A 25,244-nucleotide genomic window follows, 5' to 3' on the forward strand; every position below is an offset into this window, starting at 1 on the left:
AAAAGTATTTTAATCTTCTTCGTTTAAAATAGTGCTATCTACGGTATGTTTCGAAACTTGTGGAACTCTGCTTCTTAATTCAGGAACCCTCATTAATATCGCATGATACATATTAATTTTGGAGTACTGTTTTAAAAAACGCCAAATACTAGACTGTACATATGTATGTAAGATAGAGGACAATCACTATAGATAAAAGGTTTTGATCTATACCTTCAATGACGTATCCATGTTGACTAAAGTAATAACACGACTTTAGTGGTACATGCTGACAGAAAAGGAAGCAACAATATTTTCAGTTTTAGTTTTATCCTTTTAAAAAAATTATTAAATGTGATAAAATGTGCATATGGAGGTAAGATAATCATAAGGAATTCATTGAAAACTATATTTTGAGGTACGTCATTTATATTCTTATGCATTTATTGATACCAATTCATATTGTTGTTTGAATAATTATAAATCTTTTTTTCGCCTTAAATTATTAACCTTTTAATAGATTCATCCTCTGTACAGTCCCTTGCATTTTTTCAATGCGCAGTTGAATATAAAAGAATAATAGCAAAATTATCGTCTATTAAAATGAATGATCGTTAGATGGCGCATGTGTTTGGGTAAAACGAGTATCGATAATTGAACAATCTAATGCACTTTGTAATCATTGCACCTTCGTTACGCATCAATACCGAAAAGGTGTTGCGCTCATTTGTGGTGGGCGCAACGTCCTCGTACTAATGGTCGTTATTTAAAGAACTTATTCATTGAAATTACGATTGTATTTGTACACAGTCGAAAATGCGAGAAACGGATGTTCTTGTGCGATATATTCGCGGGACGTCACCCGATCAGATCATACCTATCGCTTGATTAAAACATACGATACCTACCCGCGGCAAGTCTGCAACCAGTTCAAGAGCAATGTCGGCCTCATTAGTAGTATTTTAAGAATCGTGACATGATAATTTTCACGAAACAATATTCAAGTTCATTTAAGTACCTCAAAGCAACAAGTACCTAAATGAAATTGATTACCTCTCTCAATTTTTCGAAAATTTCCACCCGCTGACAATATATTTAAAGATTAAAAATAATCTGTGATTTACAATGCCACGCAGTCGTTTAGATGCAGTGTACAGAAGTATTTTACTCACAAAATTTTTTACAAAAGGCTGGGGTAGCCCTGAAAATTTGAAGAGGTAAGGAACAATGTTTTAACCTTGTTTTCTTAATTTAAAACACATCTTATCAATATATTTGCATTCGAGAATCTTCTGGATTATTTATAGAACATTAACATTTCAATGAATTTTCTATAGCACTAACTTATTACCTATTTTTCTTTTTCAGTTATTTTGATAGAATAATAAACAAAATAAATAATTTAAAAAATATACAATAATTCTAATACTAATAACAATTTGTATTTCAGGATTTTTGAATTCAGAAAAGTTATTGCTAATAGAGAAGCATGTTACAACCTCATACCTTCAGATTATCCCATCAATATAATTAAGGTATGACATATTTTAAACATAATTTAAAATAAATAAAATATTGTTCCAATATATCTTAGGATGAAGAATGGTCAGACTGTCACATAATAGAAGGGAACTTTGAAACTCCACTTCATAAACATCTTCCTGGTATAATGCCCAATGAAACAATAACTGCACATTTTCAATTAGTTCTGCCATGCAAATGGTATTCTCATAAAATAAAACCCATTTGTTTACACCTTGCAGGTACAGGAGATCATGTAAGTTGAGTTTCATTTAATGAAATTTATATTTTGTTACATTTTATATACATTTTAGGTAATAAATGTATCTCTATATTAATAAACTGATTATGTGTCATTAGTATTTTTGGCGAAGGAGACAGTTATTTGCTAAACCCTTGTTGAAAGAATCTGGAATTGGATCTTTAATATTAGAAAATCCATTCTATGGTTCCAGAAAACCAGAAAATCAAATGTAAGAATTTGTACACTGAAGGTTTGTAATAGTAAAGACATATTGTACAACAAAATATATTTATATTTACATTAATATTGGTACACTTCACAGACGTTCTTGTTTACATAATGTTTGTGACATATTTATCATGGGAGGATGCTTAATAATGGAATCAATTGTATTATTAAATTGGTGTGAGCAACAAGGTTTTGGACCCTTAGGTTTGACAGGACTATCAATGGGTGGTCATGTTTGTATCTTCAAGTTTAAGTTTTATTCAAAAATGAATATTAAGTGAATATTAATCCATCTATACTTGCAGATGGCTTCTTTAGCAGCAACTAACTGGCCAAAACCAATACCACTGGTTCCTTGCCTTTCATGGTCAACTGCATCACCAGTGTTCACTCAAGGAGTAATGAGTGCCTCAATTAATTGGACTCTTTTAGAAGATCAGTATTTTGCAAATGAACTTTACCAAAACGATCTCGCTAAAATGGTTAGAATTATTGGCGAAGAGGCAAGTAGATACAGTATAAGGGAGTACATAGTATAAAATTATACGCGTATAACAAATATTTAATTTATATGATTTTTAGGATGCATTCCTAGCTGGTCAACATTTTGCTCAACACTATCCTGCAAGTATGAAAAGGATTAGTGAATTACAAGATAAGCCCCAAGGTGCTAATGAAGAAGTAGCTACTATAACTGCCACTCCAACTGTGATTAACAAAGAAACAAATAAGGACCATGATTCTGAAAGTGAGGACAATAATGTAAAAAATGAAATTAGCGAAGATAGAGCAGCAAGAATATTTCCTTTGAACCTTATATCTAACAGATTCAAGTTAAAAGATTCAAGTGTTCTTAAAGGCAGGTATTTTGCATGTATACTGTCATAGTATGCATGTATAAAGTAATTGTAAATAATTTTTGATGTTCAGGATTTTTTAACAATTGTAATTAATAATAGTTCCTAGCTACTGAACAATAACATTCCTTTTCGTTTATTTTTACGAAAGCATGGTGTGATATAAGCATGATCATAGTACTTGTTTTTTTTGGCAATAGGTATTTGTTTGTTACCAGTGCCGCGACATCCACTGTTTTCGGATTGTAAATGGCGTGAACGAGAAGCATTGCAATTTATGTGCGGAATAATGGATGAATGTACGCATTTAAAAAATTTCGAAGTACCTGTTGATACTGAACTGATCATTGCTGTCTGTGCGAGGAACGATGCATACGTACCGCGCGATGGTTGTATGAGTTTAGATAAAATTTGGCCAGGAGCTGAAATTCGCTATATAGATGCAGGGCACGTATCTGCGTATCTTCTTCATCAGAAAGTATTCAGGTATATTAAAAACGTTCTTCTGTATACATGTTTTCTTAAGAAGCATAATTACGTTTGCATACTTATTACTTTCAGATCCACCATTATCGAAGCTTTCAAACGATCAATGAAGAAATATCCTTTACAAATCAGTTGATATATGTGTAATTCTAGCGATAAACTAAATCGTCTAGAAATAATGTAAAGAAACTTTTCTAAGCGACTATTTTTGGAATGCAATTTTATGCGCTTTCTTATGATATTTATTTGACCCCTTTTTTAAAAATACTTTACAATTTTGACTATTTTTTTATATTTAAACAAGTTGGTTATTTTGAATATCGGAGAAGATAATCATGTACGTCCCCTTTATATTTAAAATTTTTACGAAATGTTATACTATTAGATATAATAAGAAAATGAAACGTGTATTTTATGAAATATGAATAAATTGTATATAGTATATTCTGTAAAAGCAATAAATTATTTTATTCGTCTATTACTATTATTTAATAATTTTCTTAATATGTGTTAATCATAGTAATATGTAGTTAGATTATAAATAAATATCATAAGCATCGCATGATTTTTGAATTCAAAATAACCAATGATTCATAATAAATAGCACTTAAATTTTGCGGGTAAGATAAAACAGGAAATAGCGTGGCGCTACCTACAGGAGCGAGAATAGAATCGATTAAACCGGAAGCTCCGTAGCCGCTCGCGTAAAGGCCAGGAGCAAGCGTTGGCCACATGTGTTTTGCAGACCGCTTTTCCGTGGAAAAAGATCGTCGAAAATGCCGTGTTTACGTAATCCGTGGTAACGTGACGTTGGAACGGTGCTCCTGAACTTGCTGCTGTTGTGACAAAATTTTTAAGCCGAACACAAGCACACCAGGGAAGATCCATAAAATAAGGAACGTGAGGAAGAAAAATTACTTGTACTAACGAAGTGTACGCTGATTGTCTACTAGTTCCCCTTTTGTACTTGGCACGCACGGTGTATGTCCATGGTGCATCTTATCAACATTTTTCATCCGTAGAAGGTAGATTTAATCATTGTTTAATAAATCTTCATTGAACTAGAAAATTCATACCGGCTGATTTTCGATCATCTTGTGAAATCGCCGAGTCAGCGTGTTCTCAACTACGCAACTGATCGCCTCGTGTAATATTATATTCGAAATTCCTTAAACGTTCAGTTGGATTATAAGAGGAGTAATTTTTTTCGACGCTTTTCTCTATTGGATTTGAAAAAAATTCTGACACGAGTGAAATACGAATTTCGGATATTCGGTAACGACCGCGTGTGCACACCGCACCTTCTGGAAAAAGCGATCCCTCGTGACGAGTCTGAAGTGGGCGTTCTCTTGGCCGGTAAAGAACTAGCAGCTGGAATTCTACGATTGTCGTAGAATTTTCGTTGAATTCAGCTTGTTCGTGCAACAGCACGGACTTTAGAAGAGACATGCGTCCGGTCCACGGCATGGAGGATGTCCCTAGATTGGTGCTTTAAAGTCAATCCGACGCAAGGAACATTTCCGATCTCTGATCACGCAACGAGGTTGCTCGGGTAGATTAATGTGTCCGAGGGTGTTCGAGGTTCCTCGGGATTCCTCGACTGCCTGAGAGGAAGCAACATTTTGTAAAAGTTTCTCGAGTTAAATCCTCGTGGTTCAGACCTCGTGTTTTGTCTTTCGGCGCGTACTATTCAAGATGGCGGCCAAGGTGGCCAGCGGCACTCAGGGAGGTACCGACAGAGAGGAGGGCCCTGGGGTCTCTTACGCAAGTATCCTTAATCCTAAGAGTGGAACTGAAAATCGGGTTGTTAATAAGGGTAATAATAAGGAAAATATTAGCGGTCAAGTAGTTCAGCAACAGTCAGTACCGATTAAAGATCGTATTGCTTCCCAAAGTCTAACTACCAAGGGAAAATCTTATCAGAGAAGCGAAAGAAGATTTAATCCCCAGAACAAACTGGAGAAGCATTATGGAAATGAAACACCACCTCCCACTGAACAGAAACAATTGGCTGTGCAGAAGAAAGCTCCAGCTGAACAACAACAGGAAAATGTTGTTGGAAATGAACAGATGAACGGCGATGTTGGCAGCGATGGAGAATTTCAAACGGTAGCACCAAAGAGTGCTAGGAGGAAAGAAAAATTACGAGAACACCAACGCGATCACAGAGATCAACACAGACACCGTGATCACAGGCATCCTCTTCGTGGTCATAATGGAAGTAACGAGAGATCTTATAAGGAACGAGATCGTGGGGACAGAGATCATTTTATAGGAATTAAAGATGCGGTAAAAGAAAAAGAGGAAACAGAGACAGACTCTGAAAATCAATCTTCGACACCAGTCAAATATGTAGAAGCTCCTCTACCTACTGTTAATCCTTGGACCAAAAGCAAAATGTTGACTCCACCAGCAGCACCTGTAAATTCAGTTCCCGCTATACCTTCAGCAGTTGTACCACCTGCTGAGAAACAGACTGAGAAAGAAAAGAGGGTACTTCAACCGCAACAACAAGGGATTGTTGGTAAGTGTTAAAATACACCTAAACAATCTTTCTTTGGTTTCTTCTAAAACCAAAAAAATATAACAAAAAAAGTAAATTTATTGCATTACAGAGATATTTATAATCTCTTTTAGAATTTCAGTGTTCTTATTCTTTATTGTATCTTAAAATATCCATAAATGTTTTATTCATTTTGGAGCATAGATTATCGGTAATCATTCAAATTTATGAAAGATTGAATATAGAATCTGTTGAATGTGGCTAACATAAAAAGTTATAAATTTTTAATTTTCCTTTTTTCTGTACTTTCTGTATCAAAGAAGCCTTGTACTTTGTACATATGTTGAAAGAGGTTCTTATCTAATTTGAACTATGAAAGTATGCTTCTGTTTCTTCAAAGGTACTGCTGATATGGGTTAAATATTAAGAGAGATCTATGGCAACTTACTCAATTCGTATTACATGAATAAAAGTATTAGATAAAAAAATCGAGTAGGTCGATTAATCTTCATCCGTACAATGTAAAGATAAAGCTGAATATTGTTGTCTGCTGATTAGCTTTATACTTATTGGTGTTAATGTTATGTAATGAAAAATTATCGTTTAACAGTTATTCGTCCGATCTAATTTTACATTGGAATCAAAACCGATAAGAAACTTTATTCAGTTAAATTGCAGTGTAATCCCCGTGTAAAATATGGAAGCATGCATTTCGCAATGCATGGATTCGAAAAATAATTACGGATGCCCAATTATGGACACGAAGCTTCACGGAAATCGCGAACAATTGATCGTAATCATCGTATAAAATTCTGAATTTAAAGTAATACGTGGCGTTATCGTGCTCGATTAATTTCAAAGAGAATTTCTTCGAATGTAGAAACTGGATGATACATATATATATATATACATCAAATATTCAATTACTTTAATTTTCAACAATTTAACACGATATTAGAAAGTTGGGAAAAACACTTTTATCTATGAAATAGATTTAATCGTGTACATAATACATTTAACCGACTGCTAAGCGTAATTTCATTTTTAGGAAAGTTACAATTATTTTTCTTGTCTGCCAGTTACGAAAGCAGTTATGTGTTATTCGTTACCAAGAGAGCGAGGAAAATAATCTCCGTTTTTATATGCATTATAACACATATGTAACAAGATTTATTCAGTTGTCACAGCATTGAAAGAAACGGGTATATTTCGAATACAAGTAGCCGAGCAAATGGTACACGCGTCGATAATTCAGGTGTTTGATCATTACGATGATAATAATAGGCAATTTCGAGCGTCCGATTCGATCATCTTATCTGGCAACGAGTCCGCGGTACACGTGGCAAGAAAACAACCATGCTGGCAATCAACTTGTAACACGTCATCTATAGTCTTTCTTCATTTGCATAACAAATTTTTTTTCATCTTCTTCTCGCGACAACCCTTTCTTTACTTTATCACAATATCGGTTCGCGCGCTCCAATACTATTTCACCTATCATTATACGTATTCCAATCCTCTAGTCAGTTGCTAACTGGTTAATCAGACAATCGAGTGTTTGATAAAAAACCGGTTTTGATAATATCATTATAATAAACCCGAGTGTTACATACGATATTTCAAAGTGTAGATGGTTGAATATTTTATATAGAATTTTGAAACCCTCCCTAATTAGTTATAATATGATGAAGTAATTAATCATAGAAATTAAGAGTACAGACACACGATCGTCTAGTGATGAATATAGAAACTCGTAAAATATGATGATTAATATTTTTTGTATTTGATCAGATTCACTTTTTAAAGTCTATTTGTTACTTGTGATTTAGTTATTTCATATTCGTTTATTGATCCAATTATTGCATTCGTACACGCAAATTGCAAAGACGATGGGGGCAACGACATTGACACTCTTTCTAAGCGGTTGACAGTGGCTCGGAGTACGTGATGCAATTACGCGAGCCTCGTAACTGCATTACATTTTTCGCTGTAATCGAGACATTCACTCTGGAATCCTTATAGTATCTACCCGCTAAACAGCAAACACGATTGATCCGTAAATATAAAATACACGGGATTTTAAGTAAAATTAAAATAAAAGCTACCGATTTCAATTTAGCAACAATTTGATAATCTTGCTAATGATGAATTTTTGAATCGTGCGAGTTTTGCAGTAAAAGTATAATAATTATACGTTTCACACACCTGTGGATGAAAAAATAAAATCAAAATAAAATTAAAATAAAAGCTACCGATTTCAATTTAGCAACAATTTGATAATCTTGCTAATAATCAATTTTTGAATTTTTTAATCGCGTCAGTTTTGCAGGAAAAGTATAATAATTATACGTTTCACACACCTGCGGATGAAAAAAAAAGAATTGATCGACTGTTATCGATTTCCTTGTTAAACGGACGGTCGATATTTGTATGAAAATGTGTCGCAGAAAGTGAGAGTGGTGAGAGGTGAAACCAGTTTCAAGTTGTAGGCCTTCTACCTTCGATTAAAGTAGAATCGTAAAGGCCAATGAATGCCTTTCAAATGTATACACGCGTAGAACAAGTATTTCAAATAAGAATATAAAGAATAGGAAAAAAAGAGACGAAGTAAAGTGTCAAGATCATTTCCTTTTGTTTTCGAACAAATGTAGTTACGTGATAAACGTACGCGTAGACAGCTTTGGAATATTGATGAACCTAAACGGTTCGAATATTCGCCTCCGAAACGGTAAAACATACCCGATGCAATTTGTAAACTTGTCTTCTTCCTTCGGAAATTTTACTTTCACCAGGTGCAAAAGAGATATTTTTCAAAAATATTGAATTATTGAAATCTGTAGCTTTTATTTTAATTTGATTTTGATTTTTCTTTTTCATCCGCAGGTGCGTGAAACGTAAAATTATTATACTTTTGCGGCAAAACTCGCGCGATTAAAAAATTCATTATCAGCAAGATTATCAAATTGTTGCTAAATTGAAACCGGGTTTTCCCTATAAACCTTCTCGTAACCAGCACCCATGGCTTGTTCCTGCGACGAATTTATGTATTGAATTAACCGGAAGTTGTTCAACGTGCGTACGTGCAGTATTGTGTTAGTTGATTATCGATGTAACAAGATGGAACAAATCGGTTGCCATATCAAACTTTACTTCTTTACTACACTCACGAGAAACACATTGATTTCCTGCGTGCGGCATGATATGGAAAAATTTAATATTCGCAACGCTACGACACGATAACGATAATAGTAATAAAAACGGTATCGTTTCATTTTTTTTTTTTTTCTATATTATATATTTTGAACTTTTATTATTATTTAGGTACGTGTTTCGGATTTGATCGGTAAGGAGACTAATTTGATGATGTAGGGATAATAATGTATAATCTTTAACCACAAGCAAATATTTTTTAGGACCTATTTACGTCATTCGGGATAAAAATTTGTTAAAAAGATCTTGAAACCTTGACTTTGATGATAAAAAAAGATGAAAATTCTCTTTTACAAGTACGCGATAGAGTTATCGGTATACTCTTAAGTAATATCGAAGGCATAGCCGTTGTTAGAATTTGCTGGGCCCGGAGCAATTCTAAAGAATTTCATTTTTATCATAAGTATTTCCAGTTAATTTTTGGAAATATCGTGGACAAGTGGCTCACCTGTTCATAAATGAATATGATTACAGGTACTTGATCAGATTTGTTTGATGTATCAGTATATTTGTTCAATTGTTATTTTGTAATCTAACTCGTTGGCTAGTTGCCAGTGTGTATGTAACATATAGATAACGGGGTAAAAAATATTTATGTAGTACTTGAAGGAAACGAAATCGGTATCGCTTTATTCCTCGTGTATCCGTTTCTGTTGCTATCTAACCGGTAACGGACTTTCCGAAATCGATGACAAAAGGGCTCCCGGCTGGTTTCGAAGGAGATGAAAATTGCATTTAATGCTGCTTGCACGTGAAAAGGCCTAGCGAACCAGCAGCTGCCAGTATTTACCGTGCTTGGTCGCTGCAAGCCTTCTTCGATTCTCCCTTTTTGCCTGCCAGCTCAGTGCACCGTTGACTCTCGAGCTGCAGCTGCGTTAACAGAATGGCGGGCTTTTCGTTACGTCTTTGACTTGAAAAAGGGGACAATTTTCTCTCGGTGTGTTCAATAACGGGAGTGATTTAAAATATTTTTTAAAAATCATCAAATTTAAGAGAACTTTTCAAAAAGAAAACAAACAGAAAAAGCTTTAATATCCAATAAAAATATCGTAATTTAGGAGGTAGGGGAATATTTCTTCGTGCAATTGCATCATACCTTGGGAATGCATCTTTTACCGGTTTTAAAGCGATAAAATTCGACGTACATTGCTCGTATTGTGTTCCTTAAAAAACGATAATTTCCAGTAAAATATATTTATGTATTTTGTTTGTGCTATTCGTTATCTTCGACAAAAGGCAGTGCAAAATTTTCATAGCATATGGCAAGGAATTTACGCTACTTTTATCTGTCCTTTTTTTACGTTTATTATGCCGGTGAAATAAAACTCGAGTAAATATTTAAAATTATCTCTTTCGAATCGTTAAGTTGATGGAATATTAAAAAAAATTTGTGTTTTCTTTTTATATTTTTTCTACATCAGCTCTCGTGTTTTTCTTTTTCTCCGGTTCCAATTGGAAAAAATATTTAATTACAGAGCAAGGGAAAAATGAATGAAGTCGTATACGAGCACACCTGTTGCACTATTTCAAAGGTTGCTCGAAATAAGCCACGGTAAAGTGACCGTTTGAGCGTTAAATACGTATGCAATTGTAACGTCGAGTACAGTCCCATTGTATTATCTTTTTTTATTTTTTATTATTTCTCTCTCGTTCTTAGAAAGTATACGCGCTTTATGTAAACGTTATGTAAAAGTTGGAGGTATCCTCTTCTACGTGCGAACGACGCGAAGTGAAGTCTAGTGAAAATATAATAAAGTAGAGTGTTGAAAGAAGAAAATTACGCTCGGTTGTTACAATGAAGATCAATAAAAATAAAGGTGACATCGTTCAACGTGAGTTCCTCGCACTCTTTTTCGTACGACCGATATTTACAGAGTACCACGTAATAAATAATCCAACGATACACTCTTATCTCATCGCGAACATTCTGCACACACGTTTATTATACTTAAGGTGAATTTTAATATGGAGTAAAGTATGAAGTTTTAAATGTAATCTGCAGGAAAAAACAAGCCGTTTGCATTTTAACGATCTCTTTCCTCGCGTGGAATAATACTGTATGTAATATAATCGTTCATAATTCTTTTATCTCCTTTGCTTTGTTTCTTAGCCTTTTATTTTCAATTCTTCCCGGCACTCGAGATACGTAAGGGTGGTTACAATGAGTAAATAACAGCTTAAATCGCACCCCTTTTAAATTGAAATTTCAGACACTAGGTGTCAATAGCTGTCGGTGTGCCAGTTTTCAAACACACCGCCAAGGTATTCGTACTTAGCTATACGGTAATTGTATATTACTAAACAATGTTGTTCATTATTTTTAATCTGGCGGTTGTTGATAATGCAAATTTACACCTGGCCATTAATATTCAGGCTTCCACCCCTCTCGAGAGCTAATTTGGCTACGAGACAAAATTCGGGTAGCCCGGTCTGCCAACGAGATAATGCTGTTAGATAGCTCCCGCACCAGCAAACAATCAGTTAAAATTCCAACCATTCTGACGGTGTCAGAAAAACAGGCTAAAAAAGTTTTTTAACCAACTTAGAAAAAGGAGGAAGTTACTCAATTCGATCAGTATTCTTTTCTTTTTAAACCTGGAACGTTCAAGTCACGCGTGTTCTTTAAACACAGAACGACTTTTTGCGGTTCTTTACAAGGTGACACTAATAATTTACCTCCCGCTTTGTTTCTTTTTCTTTTTCTAACAAAACTTTTGTACAGGAAAGATACAAGAAGTCTACATCGGTGTCACAACATGTCGACAAATAGAGGATTAACTTTAGCCGATTGAATAATCAAGACTGACCGGAGAAACGCGAACGCAATGATTCACTTTAATAACCGTATGACGTTTTTATAACAGGCGCTAGTTGATTATCATTCGCGTTCTCGTCTAAAGAACACCTGCAGTTTCATCAATAGTTCGTTACTCGTTGAATTTCCTTGGAATTCTACATCGGAGATAAGTTTTCTCCAGCTCGACAGGGTATGAGATAATCGAGTCTGTAAGACGAGAAGCGCAACGGTGGCAGGTTACTTTCGCTTTTGCGCTGATTTGTGTTTTTGAAGCAAACGGAAAGATCGACTACGAGTGAAAAAGAGGTCAACGAGAAAATCTACGACTGTATCACTTGCGTAACCAGGCTGTGGTTAGAGTTAGCTGTTCACTTCTACCGGCCGCACGCTGCATTGATTATTTATAGAAAATAAGGAAATCAACGATAATGTCAAACTCTGTCCAGCGACAGTGGTGTCCGTTGAAATATTCGTGAAATATTTATGGGACACCCTCGGTGTTTACGATCGTGTATTCTTAAAATATTCAGAAATTTACATTTCAAAGAAAGATTGCCTCTGGAAGAGACAGAAGCATTTTTATAACGTTTTATCTCGTCAATAATATCGATCGGATTAAGTGCAATCTACCTTAGAAATAGATTACTACATTGTACTTTGATGTTAAGTTTTAACTATTTTTGCACGATGTAGCAATAAAACGCGACAATAAGTATCACTTTTATTTCTTACCACATTTTTTTCAACTCTAGCTGCGGACAGTTATAGATAAAAATATTTACGAAACACGTGTGCCGAAGATAATCGAGGTCACCAAGTTCTGTATAGATTATAAGTGTCACGATAAGAATGCAAGTTTCAATTGAAAAAGTCATCCTTAATTCTATAAATTTAATATTAATCTAGTGCTCTGCTGTTTGTTACAGAGAACGGTATCAACGCAGGAAACCACCCTACCATTGTTACAGCGTCAAAGGATAGGAGAAAATTTAATCAAAAGGTTCGTGGTGATTCTATCATTGATCAATCATAGCAGCAGAATAATATTAATCAATATTTTATGCATTAACTGGAAATATGTAAATAATTTATCTGTTAATCCTTTCGTTACCAAGAAAAGGGGTAGAGAAATGGCAAAAATTTTTGTATAAAACGGTAACGAAAGGGTTAATAAATATAATTTCAGATTTTTTGTTTACGGGATATAATTAGAATTTAGTTTGTAACTTTAACAGGCGAGCGATTTCTCAGACATCGGTGATTGGCCCTCATTGGGAGCTCAAGGAGATGTAGGTTGACTTTATTTACTGTTCTTATTCATATTTATGTATCGTCTTTGTCACTGTTCTACATTGTTATGGCAGTATTTTGAAAATGCAAAAGCTAGAACTTATAGAGTATGATTAATATACCTATGAGCGTAGAACTTTTGCCAAAGTAACGTCGAATCTGGCCTCATTACGGACAAACTGTTTGTCCGTGGGGTTATTATTCGACTCGTACAGTAATTGACGACTAAAGTTCTATTATACAGTAGTTAATATTTCTGTACACGTTCACCGAACAAATAATATTTTTCATTAGAAAAAGACAGCTGTGACCGCGCCGAAGCAGAATGGTGTGGTTGAACAAAATACTGTTAAAGAAAGTAGTGGAACCCCTACTGAAAATAGAGGGAAGGAGAACAAGGAGCAGAATCACTGTCAGGAGGACAGTGATGAAAATACAGATGTCACTGAAAAGAAAAAAAAAGGTATAATCTTTGATTTTCTCTTGTCGGTATAATATAAATAAGGTAAAACTAATTGTCTTTGAAATTTTCAGTGAATAAGCAAAAATGGGTACCATTGGAAATAGACATAACGAAGAACCGAGGTAAAAGGGAACGCTCTCCAAAGTATCACAATCAAAGAGACAAAAGTGGAGACGGTATTTAATTTAGCTTAGTTCGTTGCTGATGGTAGTTTGAAATGTTGCTGGATAATAATTTTAAAACAATTTTTTCAACAGACACAGATTCTTACAGAAACAGAGAACACGATAGACCGACTTATAATACAAGAGGTGGACGGGGTGGCAGAAGTTATAGGGGCAGAGGAGGACGAGGTGGACGAGGTGCTTATCGTGGTAGCTTTAGGCATAGGCAAGACTATTCAAATTTCACAGCAGATTATATGCAGGTGATTATTTACGTTCATTGTATTATAACTTAATAAGTAAGCAATTAAAATAATTGGATAATGATAAACATGATGAAACAATTTGTTGGGAATCTCTCAGAACATTATATGTTGAGAACAAATGAAAGTAGACCTGATTTTACACTAAACATTTTAAAATAAAGACAACCTTTTTGGAACAAGTATTAAAAATGATGCTTTGTTTTTATAGATGCATAAATTCGGACATCTGGATCCTCCTTATATGATGCCTTACGTAGGAACGTTTTATTACAATAGCACAAATTGCGTCTTAGACACGGTAACGCTGAAGGAATACATAAGGAATCAAATGTAAATTTAACGATTCGTTTTAGACGAGTAAACTGATGTTTAGATCTTATATTGCAATATTGTAACTTTTCAGAGAATATTACTTCAGCGAGGAAAATCTTTTGAGAGACTTCTTCCTGCGTCGTAAAATGGACGCGCAAGGCTTTTTACCTATTACTTTAATAGCGTCCTTCCATCGGGTACAGACTTTAACGATGGACGTAGGACTCGTTATCGAAGCGATTATGGGATCGGATAAGTTGGAATTAGTTGATGGATTCAAGGTAAACGAATATGATTTGAAAATGTTGCACAAATTGTAATTTAAATCCAACTACATTTCACGTGTATCGGATACAAAGATTTGTGCTAGAGAAAATATAGAAGAGGATTCGCTGACACTGTTCGGGCTTAAAGTCCAATGAATGGGGTTTGAAAGTAGACCTCCTCACAAACGATTTTAAAAAGACATTAGATTAATTAAATTTGAAACGATAATATTATTTTTCTATTTATCAGGTGAGAACAAAAATAGATCCTTTGAAGTGGCCTATTTTGGACGCAGCCGGAAATCCTGTGTTCTCGGAATCGTCTGACATTGCAAATCCGTCTCAAAATGAAGTAATACTTTCCGCGTCCGAATCGTCCGATTTTTGCCCCGCTGCCAGACCCTTACCAACGATTCCTATTCCCCCAGTTCCACGTGTTCTTCAATCCAACCACATTGTCTCAACAGTAGGAAGAGTCAGTGAATCAGAAAGTGTATCCTCGTCGTTAGGCGACAGTTTGAATCCTGACGTGCCGGAGTTTATACCGAATGAATTGACAAACAAGAATAATGAAGCTGTTGCGCCTAACAGTGATAATGAACCAGCAAAAACCGAGGAACAGTCGGATGAACTGAATAGCATTCCAGCATCGTCGAATAACGATGATTCAGAGACGGTTTCGAGCAGTGAATCATCTAAAATGTCAACAACGGTCAAGTGTTCTAGTCCAACCCAAGCGTCGGAGGTACAAATTAATGGAGACTCGCAATCTGGCGTTAACGTTTGGAAAGAGGTAAATTCTTTTTCGTATATCCTCAACGTCACCTCGAATAACTTGAGTTAATGAAAATGATAGGTAAGGCGAAGGGTGAAATCATCGCATAAGGAGAGAAATGAAGAAAGAGAGAAAATTGATAACGTTAAAAGCCAAGAAAGAGAAGAGTTGGATTTCCAGTTTGACGAAGAACTCGATACTCCACCTCCGACTGGTCGTCACAATGCCTTCTCTGAATGGTTTGTTACTGTTCATTCAACATTTTCTTCGTGTAATTTAAGTTAATGTGTAATTAATTTGATAGGTCCGAAGACGAAGAAGATAATGAATTGTCAGATGGAGATGTCAATAAGCTATTAATTTTTACACAAACGACGGTATCTATGCCTACACGAATTCCAAAACACGAGGGTCATGATCGAACTGGTGATTGGACAACTAGGGTAAAAATGACTCAAGATCTTGAACAAGCCATCAATGATGGATTGTATTATTACGAAGAAGATTTATGGATAAAAGATGGTCAAAGGGTAAGTTGAAACATTCTAAAACATTTTAGTAGTATATTTAAACTGAATCATCATTTTATAGTATGGATCATCTTCCTCAATTGGAAGTTATAAAACTGTTAATGTGATTAGTCAAGAAGATTTTGAAAAAATGGCACCAAAAATGCCTAAGAAAGCTAATCCAGAAGTTCCTCCGCCACCTCCTTCCGCGATGGATGATCTCGAGGTATCTCATTCGCTTCCAACACAGGTACTTCGTTTTTCTCTTTCGAGTGTTACTTAAATTTACAATGTTTACATTTTTATTTTTTAAATCGTCAGGTGCCAATAGGCTTGGACAATCAAGAGAGAAGGAATCGTCGAATGGATAGAAACCGGTGGAATGATAAATCAAGACTCAGTAGAAGTGGTAGAAGAGGGGTGGTTCCTCGTTTCTTCGCTGTAGTGAAGGACGAACCATCGGTAGATCCTAGAACACCCCGGAAAAGAAAAACACGACACAGTAATAATCCTCCTGTCGAACACCATGTCGGTTGGATCATGGACGTTCGGGAACATCGACCGCGTACATATTCTACAGGGTATGTTTTCGTTATGCAAACGAAACTAAGCTCAAATTGTCATTGCTTGCTAAACAAGTACTTCATTTCTGATTTTAGAAGTAGCGCAGGAACAAGTCCAAACGAAGGTTACCTTGCAAGCAGTTATGGAAGCGTGCCGCAATCTTTGCCCGCTTTCCAGCATCCAAGTCATGCTCTCTTAAAAGAGAACGGCTTCACCCAGCAAGCTTATCACAAGTATCATTCGCGTTGCTTAAAAGGTACCAATCCCCAAGTATTTATTAGCCAACCCGTATCTAAGATTATTTTATTTTAAACTAAATGATGATACATATTATTTTGTCTTCTTTTCCCGGCTGAGGGATAGTAGTGATGAGAAAAGATGATCTGAAGCTTTCTTAACGTTTCGTGAAACGCTTTAAACGATTCAAGGATATCGATCCTAATCACGTGATATTTTATTTCAGAACGCAAGAGGCTAGGAATCGGTCAGTCTCAAGAAATGAATACACTTTTCCGTTTCTGGTCGTTCTTTTTACGGGAAAATTTCAATCGTACCATGTACGAAGAATTCAGAAGTATAGCCAAAGAAGATGCGTCCGAAGGTTATCGATACGGTCTGGAATGTCTTTTCAGATTCTATAGCTACGGTTTGGAAAAAAGATTTAGACATCACCTATACAGAGATTTCCAAATCGAAACGATACACGATTACGAGACTGGTAAGTATATTTAATTAATCAATACTGAACTTGATGCACACGATAGGTTGTTTAGCTATCAATTTTCTTTGATAGCTGAACAGTTAACTTGTGCTACAGCAAACTATATGTTTATTTGCAATCACCTCGGACGTGGCATATAACATAGCAACAGGTTTATCTCTTTCTTTGTGTCGTGCAGGTCAGTTGTATGGATTAGAGAAATTCTGGGCGTTTTTAAAGTATTACAAATACTCCGATCAACTTCAGGTAGATCCAAAATTACAGGAGTATTTATCCAAGTTTAAGAGCATCGAAGATTTCAGAGTGGTTGAGGTAAATACGTCAGTTTTCATTCTCACTGGTGATTGATCAACTTTTCCGGTAACACTGAGAATGATATATGTTGCAGCCTCAAATAAATGAAATGTTGCAAGGGTTTGCCGCGCACTCGCGATCTCAGGCTGCAAAGAGACGCAACAGAAGCGTATCCGAAAGTGCCGGCGATGGCGAGGCTTCACCGACGAGTAGAGTTCGTCGATTGTCCGGTGGTTCCAGCACCGTAACACTGCCAACATTGGGTTCCGAAAACAATCATAACGCGTTGAAGCTTCGCGTTGATTCGGTTAATCTTTCTCAGCTTCGTAACAGAACCGGTTCGTTCGGTTCCGGCCGGTTAGGGCATTCCAGAAGACGGAACGATACCGCTTCCTCTTCGACCAGCCAACGTGATTTGAATAAACAGCCACCCCGAAGCAGACACAATTCCGGTTCCTGTACGAAGCCGCAGGAAGTGAGCAAATCTCAGTCCACTGCCAGAGATCGGTTGCAAGCGACCTTCAAGTCTGAGCAGACGAAATCGGTTACGATCAAGACGGAGAGCACGTTGATTTCTCAAAAGTGAGATCAACCGAAGGGTAAGTGCGCGCAAAGCACTTGCTCGATTTGCTAAATCGATACGAAACGCGTTCACTCCTGGAAAATAGGATACTTTGTGTTCTAAACAAAGAGACGAACATTTGAAGTAAACCCAGGAAGTACTGGTAAACGCGTAAAACTGTGAGCACAAAACTTTTCTGTATATAGACAAAGTATGTCAGATCCTTGACGTTGAGGATCGTTAGGAAAGAATATAAGTGAAACACCCCTGTGGACGAAGGTGAGAGAAAGAAGGATACCTTCGTCAACGAGACAAAAAGTTCATCGAGCTGTTTTTAAGGTAGTTCGTTAAGGTTGTATTTACGGATATATATATTCGGCTGTTCTTGCTTGCATCAGGATTGTACTGAATTAAACTTTGCTCAGTTGTCCTGTTAGGATGCTCGTTAAATACCGTAGCGGAAATGAGAAGGACCCAGAGTGGACGAGTAAATGAAAAATCCAGGTACGATAGCGTGTACGTTTGATAAGGTCAGTTTGAATTCATACGTTTGATTAAAATGATCGTTCGAGCGAATTTCTTTTCTTTTTACGAAGAGACGAGACACGAAGTCATAGGTTTGTCATCGTTCTTCAAACACCTGATTCGTTACCGATAACGATTGAAAAATGAAAAATACTTTTCTGATTATTTTTTTATTATTCGATTGTTATTTTCACATTTATCGAGGGTGATTTATAATGAAATTTTTATACCTCAAGAGGTACAGATTCCTCGTGATTTTCAAAGTGAACGGTACTAAATATTGTCTCTTTAATTATTGGCAGACATATCTAATTTGTTTACTCCTTTTTTAATGTTCTTTAAGAATATAATTGATCGTACTCAAAATTCTCATTTCGAATGGACACTGACACTTCAAGTTACTGAGAACGTCAAAATGTACAAATATTTAACGGCAGCGTTTGCGCTGGTTTCAATTTTTAAATTTACCAAACATATCACGCGTGTGCTTTTGTTACTCGTCATTTTTCAATACCAATAACTGTAATGTCTTCGTGTAATTTGCACAAAGTGTTGAATTACTGGCCAGGAAAAGCTCTAAAAGATACATCGATTTAGGTAAACGTTTAGTTACACGGCAAAATAATTAGATTGTTAAACGACATCAGTGCTTAAAGGGTCGAGTCAAGTGAACCTTTCAAAATTACACATGAGGTTGTATAAAAGTTGATAAATGAAACGTACTCAGTTCGTGGCCGGTGCACAATGAATTATTATTAGTTTTAAGTATAGAAATGTACAAGGCTTTCTTTTCTTTTCTTTTTTTTTTTTTCTATAAAAATACACTTAATTCTGTTAATGCTGATAGAAAAGAACTATTACCAAGGATCAGTTACCAATGGTGAACAGTTATGTCAATTTTAGATACATAATACTTTGCTTCGTTTTACTTGCACTGTCAGTGAGAAAAAAAGTCAATTTTATCACCAAAAACGTTCTCTGCCATGTGTGCTTTGACTCGTGGACTCAAAACATAGAGCTTCTAATCAAATTTCTTTGCGAATCCATTTCTCCAATTCTTTGTGAATCAGAAAAAAGGCACATTTGTCTACTTTTTCCCCTTTCGCATAGACGGTGAACACAACCTTGGACTATTGCTGGCCAAGAGTCGCTTTTCCTTTAAAAATAATCAAGATTCAGAAATAAGTTTTATGTATAGATGATATTTCTATAAGCCTAACGAGTGTACAATCAATCTAGAAAGTGAAAAGGATTGGACTCCACAAAACTTCCATTCAACTTCCCTTTGTGAGTCAAAGTGATTAAAAGCAAAATAAAATATCTAAGATCTTTCACTTGGATAAAAGAAACACGTACAATTGTTTGCAAAGTACTAATGGTTTTATAAAGAATGCAAATTGAGTAGTTGCATGGAGATGTAGTTGAAGTAGTTTATTAGAAAAATTGTTAACTTGGCAAAAACTTTCAATGAATTTTATTGTTTACGAGGAACAACAGAAAAAGTATCTTGAGAGACGAATGGCTGGCTCATTCTCTGGATACCCAGTGTTCTCAGTTTCTTTTTTTTTTGCAGAATGCGAAAGGGTTGAAAAGTCGACATAATGCACGCATAACGAACGCTTTACACTCTTTGAAACATGATGTTCTAGCTTTTTAAATGGTACTAGTCACGCACTGAGTCAAATGCAGTCGAAATGCACCGTTCTGAACTTCAGTCAACCGAATATCGTGCTTGTAACAAATGCAACAAGTATAATTGTAACACCATAGTAGTTCTCTTGAAATTGTTTGTAACAAAGTTGAGTTTCTTTTCTGAAAACTTGCTTATTCGTCTCATAGCGAAAGAGATCATCTTCGTTTGCATTCTTCATTGACGGAGTACTTACAACAGAACAATTTATCCAGATAGGATAAAAGATTTCTTGTTCTTATGTTCCTTAACACGTTTGGAAATTTTGAATGATTGAAAGTATCAATGTTTCGCTCTTTTCTGTGGCTACGAATTATTTTTTTTCTTTTAATATCCAGATGATACTTCTTTTTTTCTGTTTTTTTTTTTGTTTTAAATATTTGGATATATCGTTGGTTAAATCCATAGAGAAATCTTGACGATGATCAAGTAGATAGCAATATTGCAATTAGCTACCGGAACTTATTGAAATTTCTTTTTTTCAGTGGCGTTAAAAATAGAAAAATGAATTTAATCGCGCGTCGAACTTCGTCCGAGTTCTGTTTAGCCAGAGGCCACTGAGGAAAGTTCCAAATGAAATTAGAAATATTAAAGTTTCATCTATTGCAACTTACTTTCTCAACTTTTCAATGGCTCAGGAGAGATTTTATCCTCCAGAGAAAGCATAGGAAATTTTGTAATAGACAAAATGACAAAGACTACCTTAAGCGATACGTATGGTTTCGTTACCATCTGAAAAATTGATAATCTTTCATGTGTTCATTAGTTTCGTGAAACAGCAAAGAATATTTTCATTCTTTGCGCGATCATTTATACGCATCCATGCAATTATCTCAGAGCAGAAATCGACCTAACTTTTTACATTTTCAAGAATTTGCATGTATCTTCTAATTGTGTGATCCTCTCAAAGTGAATAACAGAAATATACAATTATTTATTTATTAGATGAGAGTAATATCAACTCGAATCAGAATGGACATACGAATGCAAAGTGTCAATAGAGGAATAACAAAAAGCTCTCTGCATTCATACAGTTTCTTCCCTCCATCGTCTTCCCATTGAATCTTTGCTAGAACCAAAACATGAAGTTCATATTACAGTTTTCCAAACTTCATCCACAACTTTATTTTTGCACCAGAAAGATATTAAATCGACGAGGTTCACAGATTCACTTAGTTAGTACTTCTTGCCTCTTTGAATCAATTGTAATTGTAAAATACACAAGGGTGTCTGAAGAAGATGGCCTCCTTAAGTAATACATTTTCAGTATCTGAAAACTTTTGACAGAGAATCCTTAAGTAATTAAAAAGACCATTTTTTTCATAGACACCCAACAGATTCATAATTGTGCAAGTCCTTGCTAAACTCGTTCTAACGAAAAAGAAATCAAAAAGACGATCTACTTGTCTTTGGAAATAGTGATATGATTTTAGAGTTCCTATATGTCCCGTTCGAATTAACGATCAAAGGATTATTCATTGATTTCCAATCGATAATTGTTTGCATCAGACTTCCGGTTTTTAATGACTCGTTATAACTTCCTGTTAAGCTTCTGTTTTTGTTATTTATCTTCAATTTCCTGTCATTAAAATCCCGTGAAAATATGCAGTATTACAATAGTTTCAAAATTAACTGGTCATCTTTCAAGTCACTCGATCGTGTTCTTTTTTTACTTTATATATAACAGGGGAAAGAATGGCAATCGGTCAAAATTTGACCCTTCATTTTCTTTGACTGACCGACCATTTAAACTTAGACGAAATATCGAGCGGACGAAGATCGATTAGCACAACGCGAATGCTAGAAAAACGGTGCCAGAAGTTAAAAAAATAATTTAAAAAAAGAAAAAATGTCCCGCGGTTACTTTACGTACATAACAGTCTCCGTTTTGCCATTTTGTACACGGTGACACTTGTAGAATTAACTAGGCTAGCTTTTAAGCGAATGACGATTCTCTACTTTAAAAAAGAAAAAAAAAAAGAATAAAAAGTAATGTTACAAAAGGAAAAAAAATGAATGATCGTAGGATTAATCGAAGTATGATTAGAAATAATGATAGATTTTTCATAGTGATCGCTCATCAACGCGGATTTTGTATATTAAATTGATTCACCCCCTTATCGTACTCTACCGTTTAAGAACGATTCATTTAAAAATTGTTTAAACAATTTCTTACGTAGTTTTTAAATCGACAGTGAAATTTCTAAAAACAATAATATATAAAAAAAATAAAATTACGTGTCGGTGAACACTTTCGTTACAAAAGATTGTTACAGTTGAATATGAATAGAATTATTTATAGTTTGCAAGTATTCTGGATGATCTAGAAAAATAAATCATTTCTTTTTTTTAGAATGATTTAATCCCTTGTCTTAGTTATTTATTGTTACAGTGCTAGAGTAAAATAAAACAGTAGACTTCATTTATGATGGAGATTTATGGATTATAATGCTACCACTCTTCGCTTTCCTTCGATTAATACTGTGTGGGGCTTATGGTGAATATCTTTATCAATTATTTTTCAATGTTTCATCGATATTGTTCTATGTTTATCAGAAGTTTAATAGGTTTAATAAGCTCTGGCAATTGTTGAAGAAAATGAAATCTTGTGTTCAAATCTGTGCTCTGAAATGTGATATGAAAATAGAGGGGGTAGTTTAATTGTGTTAGTGGAAAATAGAATACCGATTGTACTTTACATCATTGTTGTTTAATAAAAAAAATCCTGCTTCCAATAGACAATGATACTTTGATCTCAACGTGGAGTCCAAGATACATTTGGCTGCCACGAAACTTAATAACAGAAGGAAATAATAATTAAATGGTACGATAAGGGGTTGAAAGTGATCTACGAGGATGGGTCGAAAAGTTTTGTTTTCATTTCAGTAAAGAAAATAAACAAGTTATCATTTTTATTCAACTAAATTATACAAAATATGAAAGCTTTATTTATACAGAGATAATAGTGCAAAATTAATTAAAAGAATCAGAAAAAGAAAGCATTTCAACTCACCCTCGTACATTTCTCCACAAACGACGATTCTATAAAATAAATGTAAATAATTTTTACCGGAAGTCCTTGGAATCACGTCACCAGGCCAATACCCTGTTATAAAGGGGAGAAAAAAAAAAAAATAAAAAAGATAGCACATATTGCAAGTTCTTATACTGTTACTTATATACATACATACATATATATTCTATATATATATTCTATATATATGTATTTTGCTAATAAAATATTAATTTTACACTTAAGGCTTATGCTAAACGTACACTCACATGGGATGGGGGGGTTAAAAAAGAAGATAACGTGTTTAGAAAAACAATGTTTCCTGTAGAAAATGTACTCCATACCAGTTTCGTGCACGTGGTTTGTCACCAATTGAATTTCATTCGCACGAAATGTTAAGGAGATTCAAGCTGGATTATTCAAACCTCATTTCAATCGTACATTATTTTATAGACTATATTGTTCCTATTTTTTACAAACACGAAATGAAAATATTACGATTATTTATCTTTTCCGTTGTTACGATGATCTCGTGTTTCAATCGATTTTGGCTCACATAAATTTTTACACTAATTAAATATAAATAGTCTTAATGAACAGCGGGATGTACCAAACGCCGTGAAAATAATAGACGAAATTTGGCAAAAAAGAAACTGGCGGGACTTTGCGATAGAAATGCAGCTCGTTGAGATGAAAATGGTCGAAGAGAAAAAAAAAAATTCTTTTATTTCTCCTTTTTATAAATTTATACGCTTTAAGGGTCGCAGGGAAATATATGGAAGATTTTCATTCGCGCGGTAGTGCCTTCGACTGAAATGTATCTTCAACACTCGCCAGTTCGTTCTTCGGTTCTTCTAATTCTGCTCTGGATTTAAAAAAGGTGCCTGACTGAAAAAAAATACCAATTTCGAGCATTTTTTCACTCGAGCGATCAACGCTTCCAGTGGTATGAAATCATAGAAACATGGCACCAATTTCATAATATAATTAACGAACTAACACTGATTTCCAAGTTTCAATTATTTTATGTTATCGCCGTATCTTCGTGATTTCAAACCACTGTAAAGCTTCACGACACAGAACTGACGAAAAATCCGCAGAAAAACGTTTAAAGACTATCATAGCTGTATCACTCGATAACGAGAAACACGCCACCTAATTAATTTTCCAATAAAAAATAAAAAAACGTATTTATTCACAGCGAACTCGCCGAGTCCTTTAAATAAAAGAACCAGGCGATTAAATCCGGTCATTTTCGCTAGAATGGAGGATAAACCGATGTATTTTTTCAGATTTAGACGAGCACTTAGACAATGATAGATAGTGGTTTCTTACCGATCTGAACGTACGACGATCTTTTTTGCATAATACACGATTTAAAAAATTGAAAAAAATAAAAAAATAAACGACGTCGAGCTGACTTCGACCATGTAAATAACGGTATACATATATTAGCGTAATGAGCAATATACATAAAATAATAAATAGAAAGGTGAAAAATACGTGCGCGAGGAGCAATTGTGTATGCGTGTGTGTGATTGAATACACGGAGAAAGCAAAATGAAAAAAAGAAAAAAATATAGATATATATATATTATATATATATATAATATAATTTACATATTATAGATGTAGTATATTTGCCTAGGGACGTACGCGAAATTAAGGGTGAAAATTGTGGTGAAGAGAGGTGTCGTGTGAACGATCTCCGGATCCTGTATGAATAGTAAGGTTGTAACGTTTGTGAATGTATAAAATAAAACAAAAGAAAAAAAAAAGGACAAAAAAACCGGACTGCAAAAGAAAGTATCGCGTCGATTTATTTATTTCTCTATTCATTTTGTAGAATAGAGGCAAGTGCAATGGATTATGGTTGAATTTCTTTTTTTAGTGTAAAGGAGACGCGGGGGAGGGTAACTACGCTTGTAATTTCTCGACCGGAACTACCGTGGGCCATGTGGCAACGTACAACTCCGCTCGTAACCATAAAGCTTGGAAACATTGC

At 35.0% G+C, this 25,244-nt stretch overlaps 2 protein-coding genes and 1 long non-coding RNA gene across 10 annotated transcripts; all 3 read left to right on the top strand.

The window, feature by feature from the left end:
* Window positions 1-54: 54 nt before the first annotated feature.
* Window positions 55-3,793, top strand: LOC114874966 (protein ABHD18). 4 transcript variants are annotated; one of them, XM_029184766.2, is made up of 10 exons: window positions 55-355; window positions 1,116-1,196; window positions 1,430-1,514; window positions 1,574-1,756; window positions 1,861-1,973; window positions 2,067-2,205; window positions 2,278-2,475; window positions 2,555-2,831; window positions 3,030-3,315; window positions 3,391-3,793. In XM_029184766.2, exons 1-10 carry the CDS (start codon window positions 342-344, stop codon window positions 3,449-3,451), a joined length of 1,437 nt encoding a protein of 478 aa, XP_029040599.1. In that variant the 5' UTR covers window positions 55-341; the 3' UTR covers window positions 3,452-3,793. The 4 variants fall into 4 exon arrangements, with proteins under 4 accessions (XP_029040599.1, XP_029040618.1, XP_029040625.1 ...); XM_029184785.2 differs by having other exon boundaries at window positions 2,555-2,720; XM_029184792.2 differs by having other exon boundaries at window positions 2,555-2,720; window positions 3,048-3,315.
* Window positions 3,794-4,012: 219 nt separating this feature from the next.
* LOC114875347 (la-related protein 1B) lies at window positions 4,013-25,046 on the top strand. Of its 5 annotated transcripts, none has more exons than XR_003789246.2 (18): window positions 4,013-5,839; window positions 12,752-12,825; window positions 13,061-13,114; window positions 13,410-13,578; window positions 13,650-13,754; window positions 13,836-14,005; window positions 14,217-14,338; window positions 14,412-14,601; window positions 14,837-15,379; window positions 15,443-15,600; window positions 15,666-15,891; window positions 15,953-16,120; window positions 16,192-16,451; window positions 16,530-16,690; window positions 16,898-17,152; window positions 17,334-17,467; window positions 17,544-18,350; window positions 18,437-25,046. XR_003789246.2 is itself a non-coding variant. In XM_029185529.2 (18 exons), the coding sequence occupies exons 2-18, from the start codon at window positions 10,824-10,826 to the stop codon at window positions 18,033-18,035; spliced, it is 3,318 nt and encodes a 1,105-aa protein (XP_029041362.1). In that variant the 5' UTR covers window positions 9,870-10,089; window positions 10,686-10,823; the 3' UTR covers window positions 18,036-25,046. The 5 variants fall into 5 exon arrangements, 4 of the variants coding, with proteins under 4 accessions (XP_029041348.1, XP_029041362.1, XP_029041372.1 ...); XM_029185529.2 differs by lacking the exon at window positions 4,013-5,839 and adding exons at window positions 9,870-10,089; window positions 10,686-10,860 and having other exon boundaries at window positions 17,544-25,046; XM_029185539.2 differs by lacking the exon at window positions 4,013-5,839 and adding exons at window positions 9,870-10,089; window positions 10,722-10,860 and having other exon boundaries at window positions 17,544-25,046.
* On the top strand, window positions 10,875-12,655 carry LOC123987735. The gene is made up of 3 exons (XR_006829340.1): window positions 10,875-11,311; window positions 11,402-11,686; window positions 11,751-12,655. It is a non-coding gene; the product is annotated as an uncharacterized LOC123987735 (long non-coding RNA).
* Window positions 25,047-25,244: the final 198 nt, after the last annotated feature.

The sequence above is a fragment of the Osmia bicornis genome, chromosome 4, assembly GCF_907164935.1.
Source record: "Osmia bicornis bicornis chromosome 4, iOsmBic2.1, whole genome shotgun sequence".
Taxonomy (NCBI): Eukaryota; Metazoa; Arthropoda; class Insecta; order Hymenoptera; family Megachilidae; genus Osmia; species Osmia bicornis.

Excerpts from the sequence above, each read along its gene's own strand:
- LOC114874966 (XM_029184766.2), top strand. Across the intron at positions 1,515-1,573 it reads ATCCCATCAATATAATTAAG|GATGAAGAATGGTCAGACTG; the intron begins GTATGACATATT and ends AATATATCTTAG. Across the intron at positions 1,757-1,860 it reads TTGCAGGTACAGGAGATCAT|TATTTTTGGCGAAGGAGACA; the intron begins GTAAGTTGAGTT and ends ATGTGTCATTAG.
- LOC114875347 (XM_029185515.2), top strand. The coding sequence starts at position 5,011 with ATGGCGGCCAAGGTGGCCAGCGGCACTCAGGGAGGTACCGACAGAGAG. Across the intron at positions 13,755-13,835 it reads AAGAGACAAAAGTGGAGACG|ACACAGATTCTTACAGAAAC; the intron begins GTATTTAATTTA and ends TTTTTTCAACAG. Across the intron at positions 16,121-16,191 it reads CTCATTCGCTTCCAACACAG|GTGCCAATAGGCTTGGACAA; the intron begins GTACTTCGTTTT and ends TTAAATCGTCAG.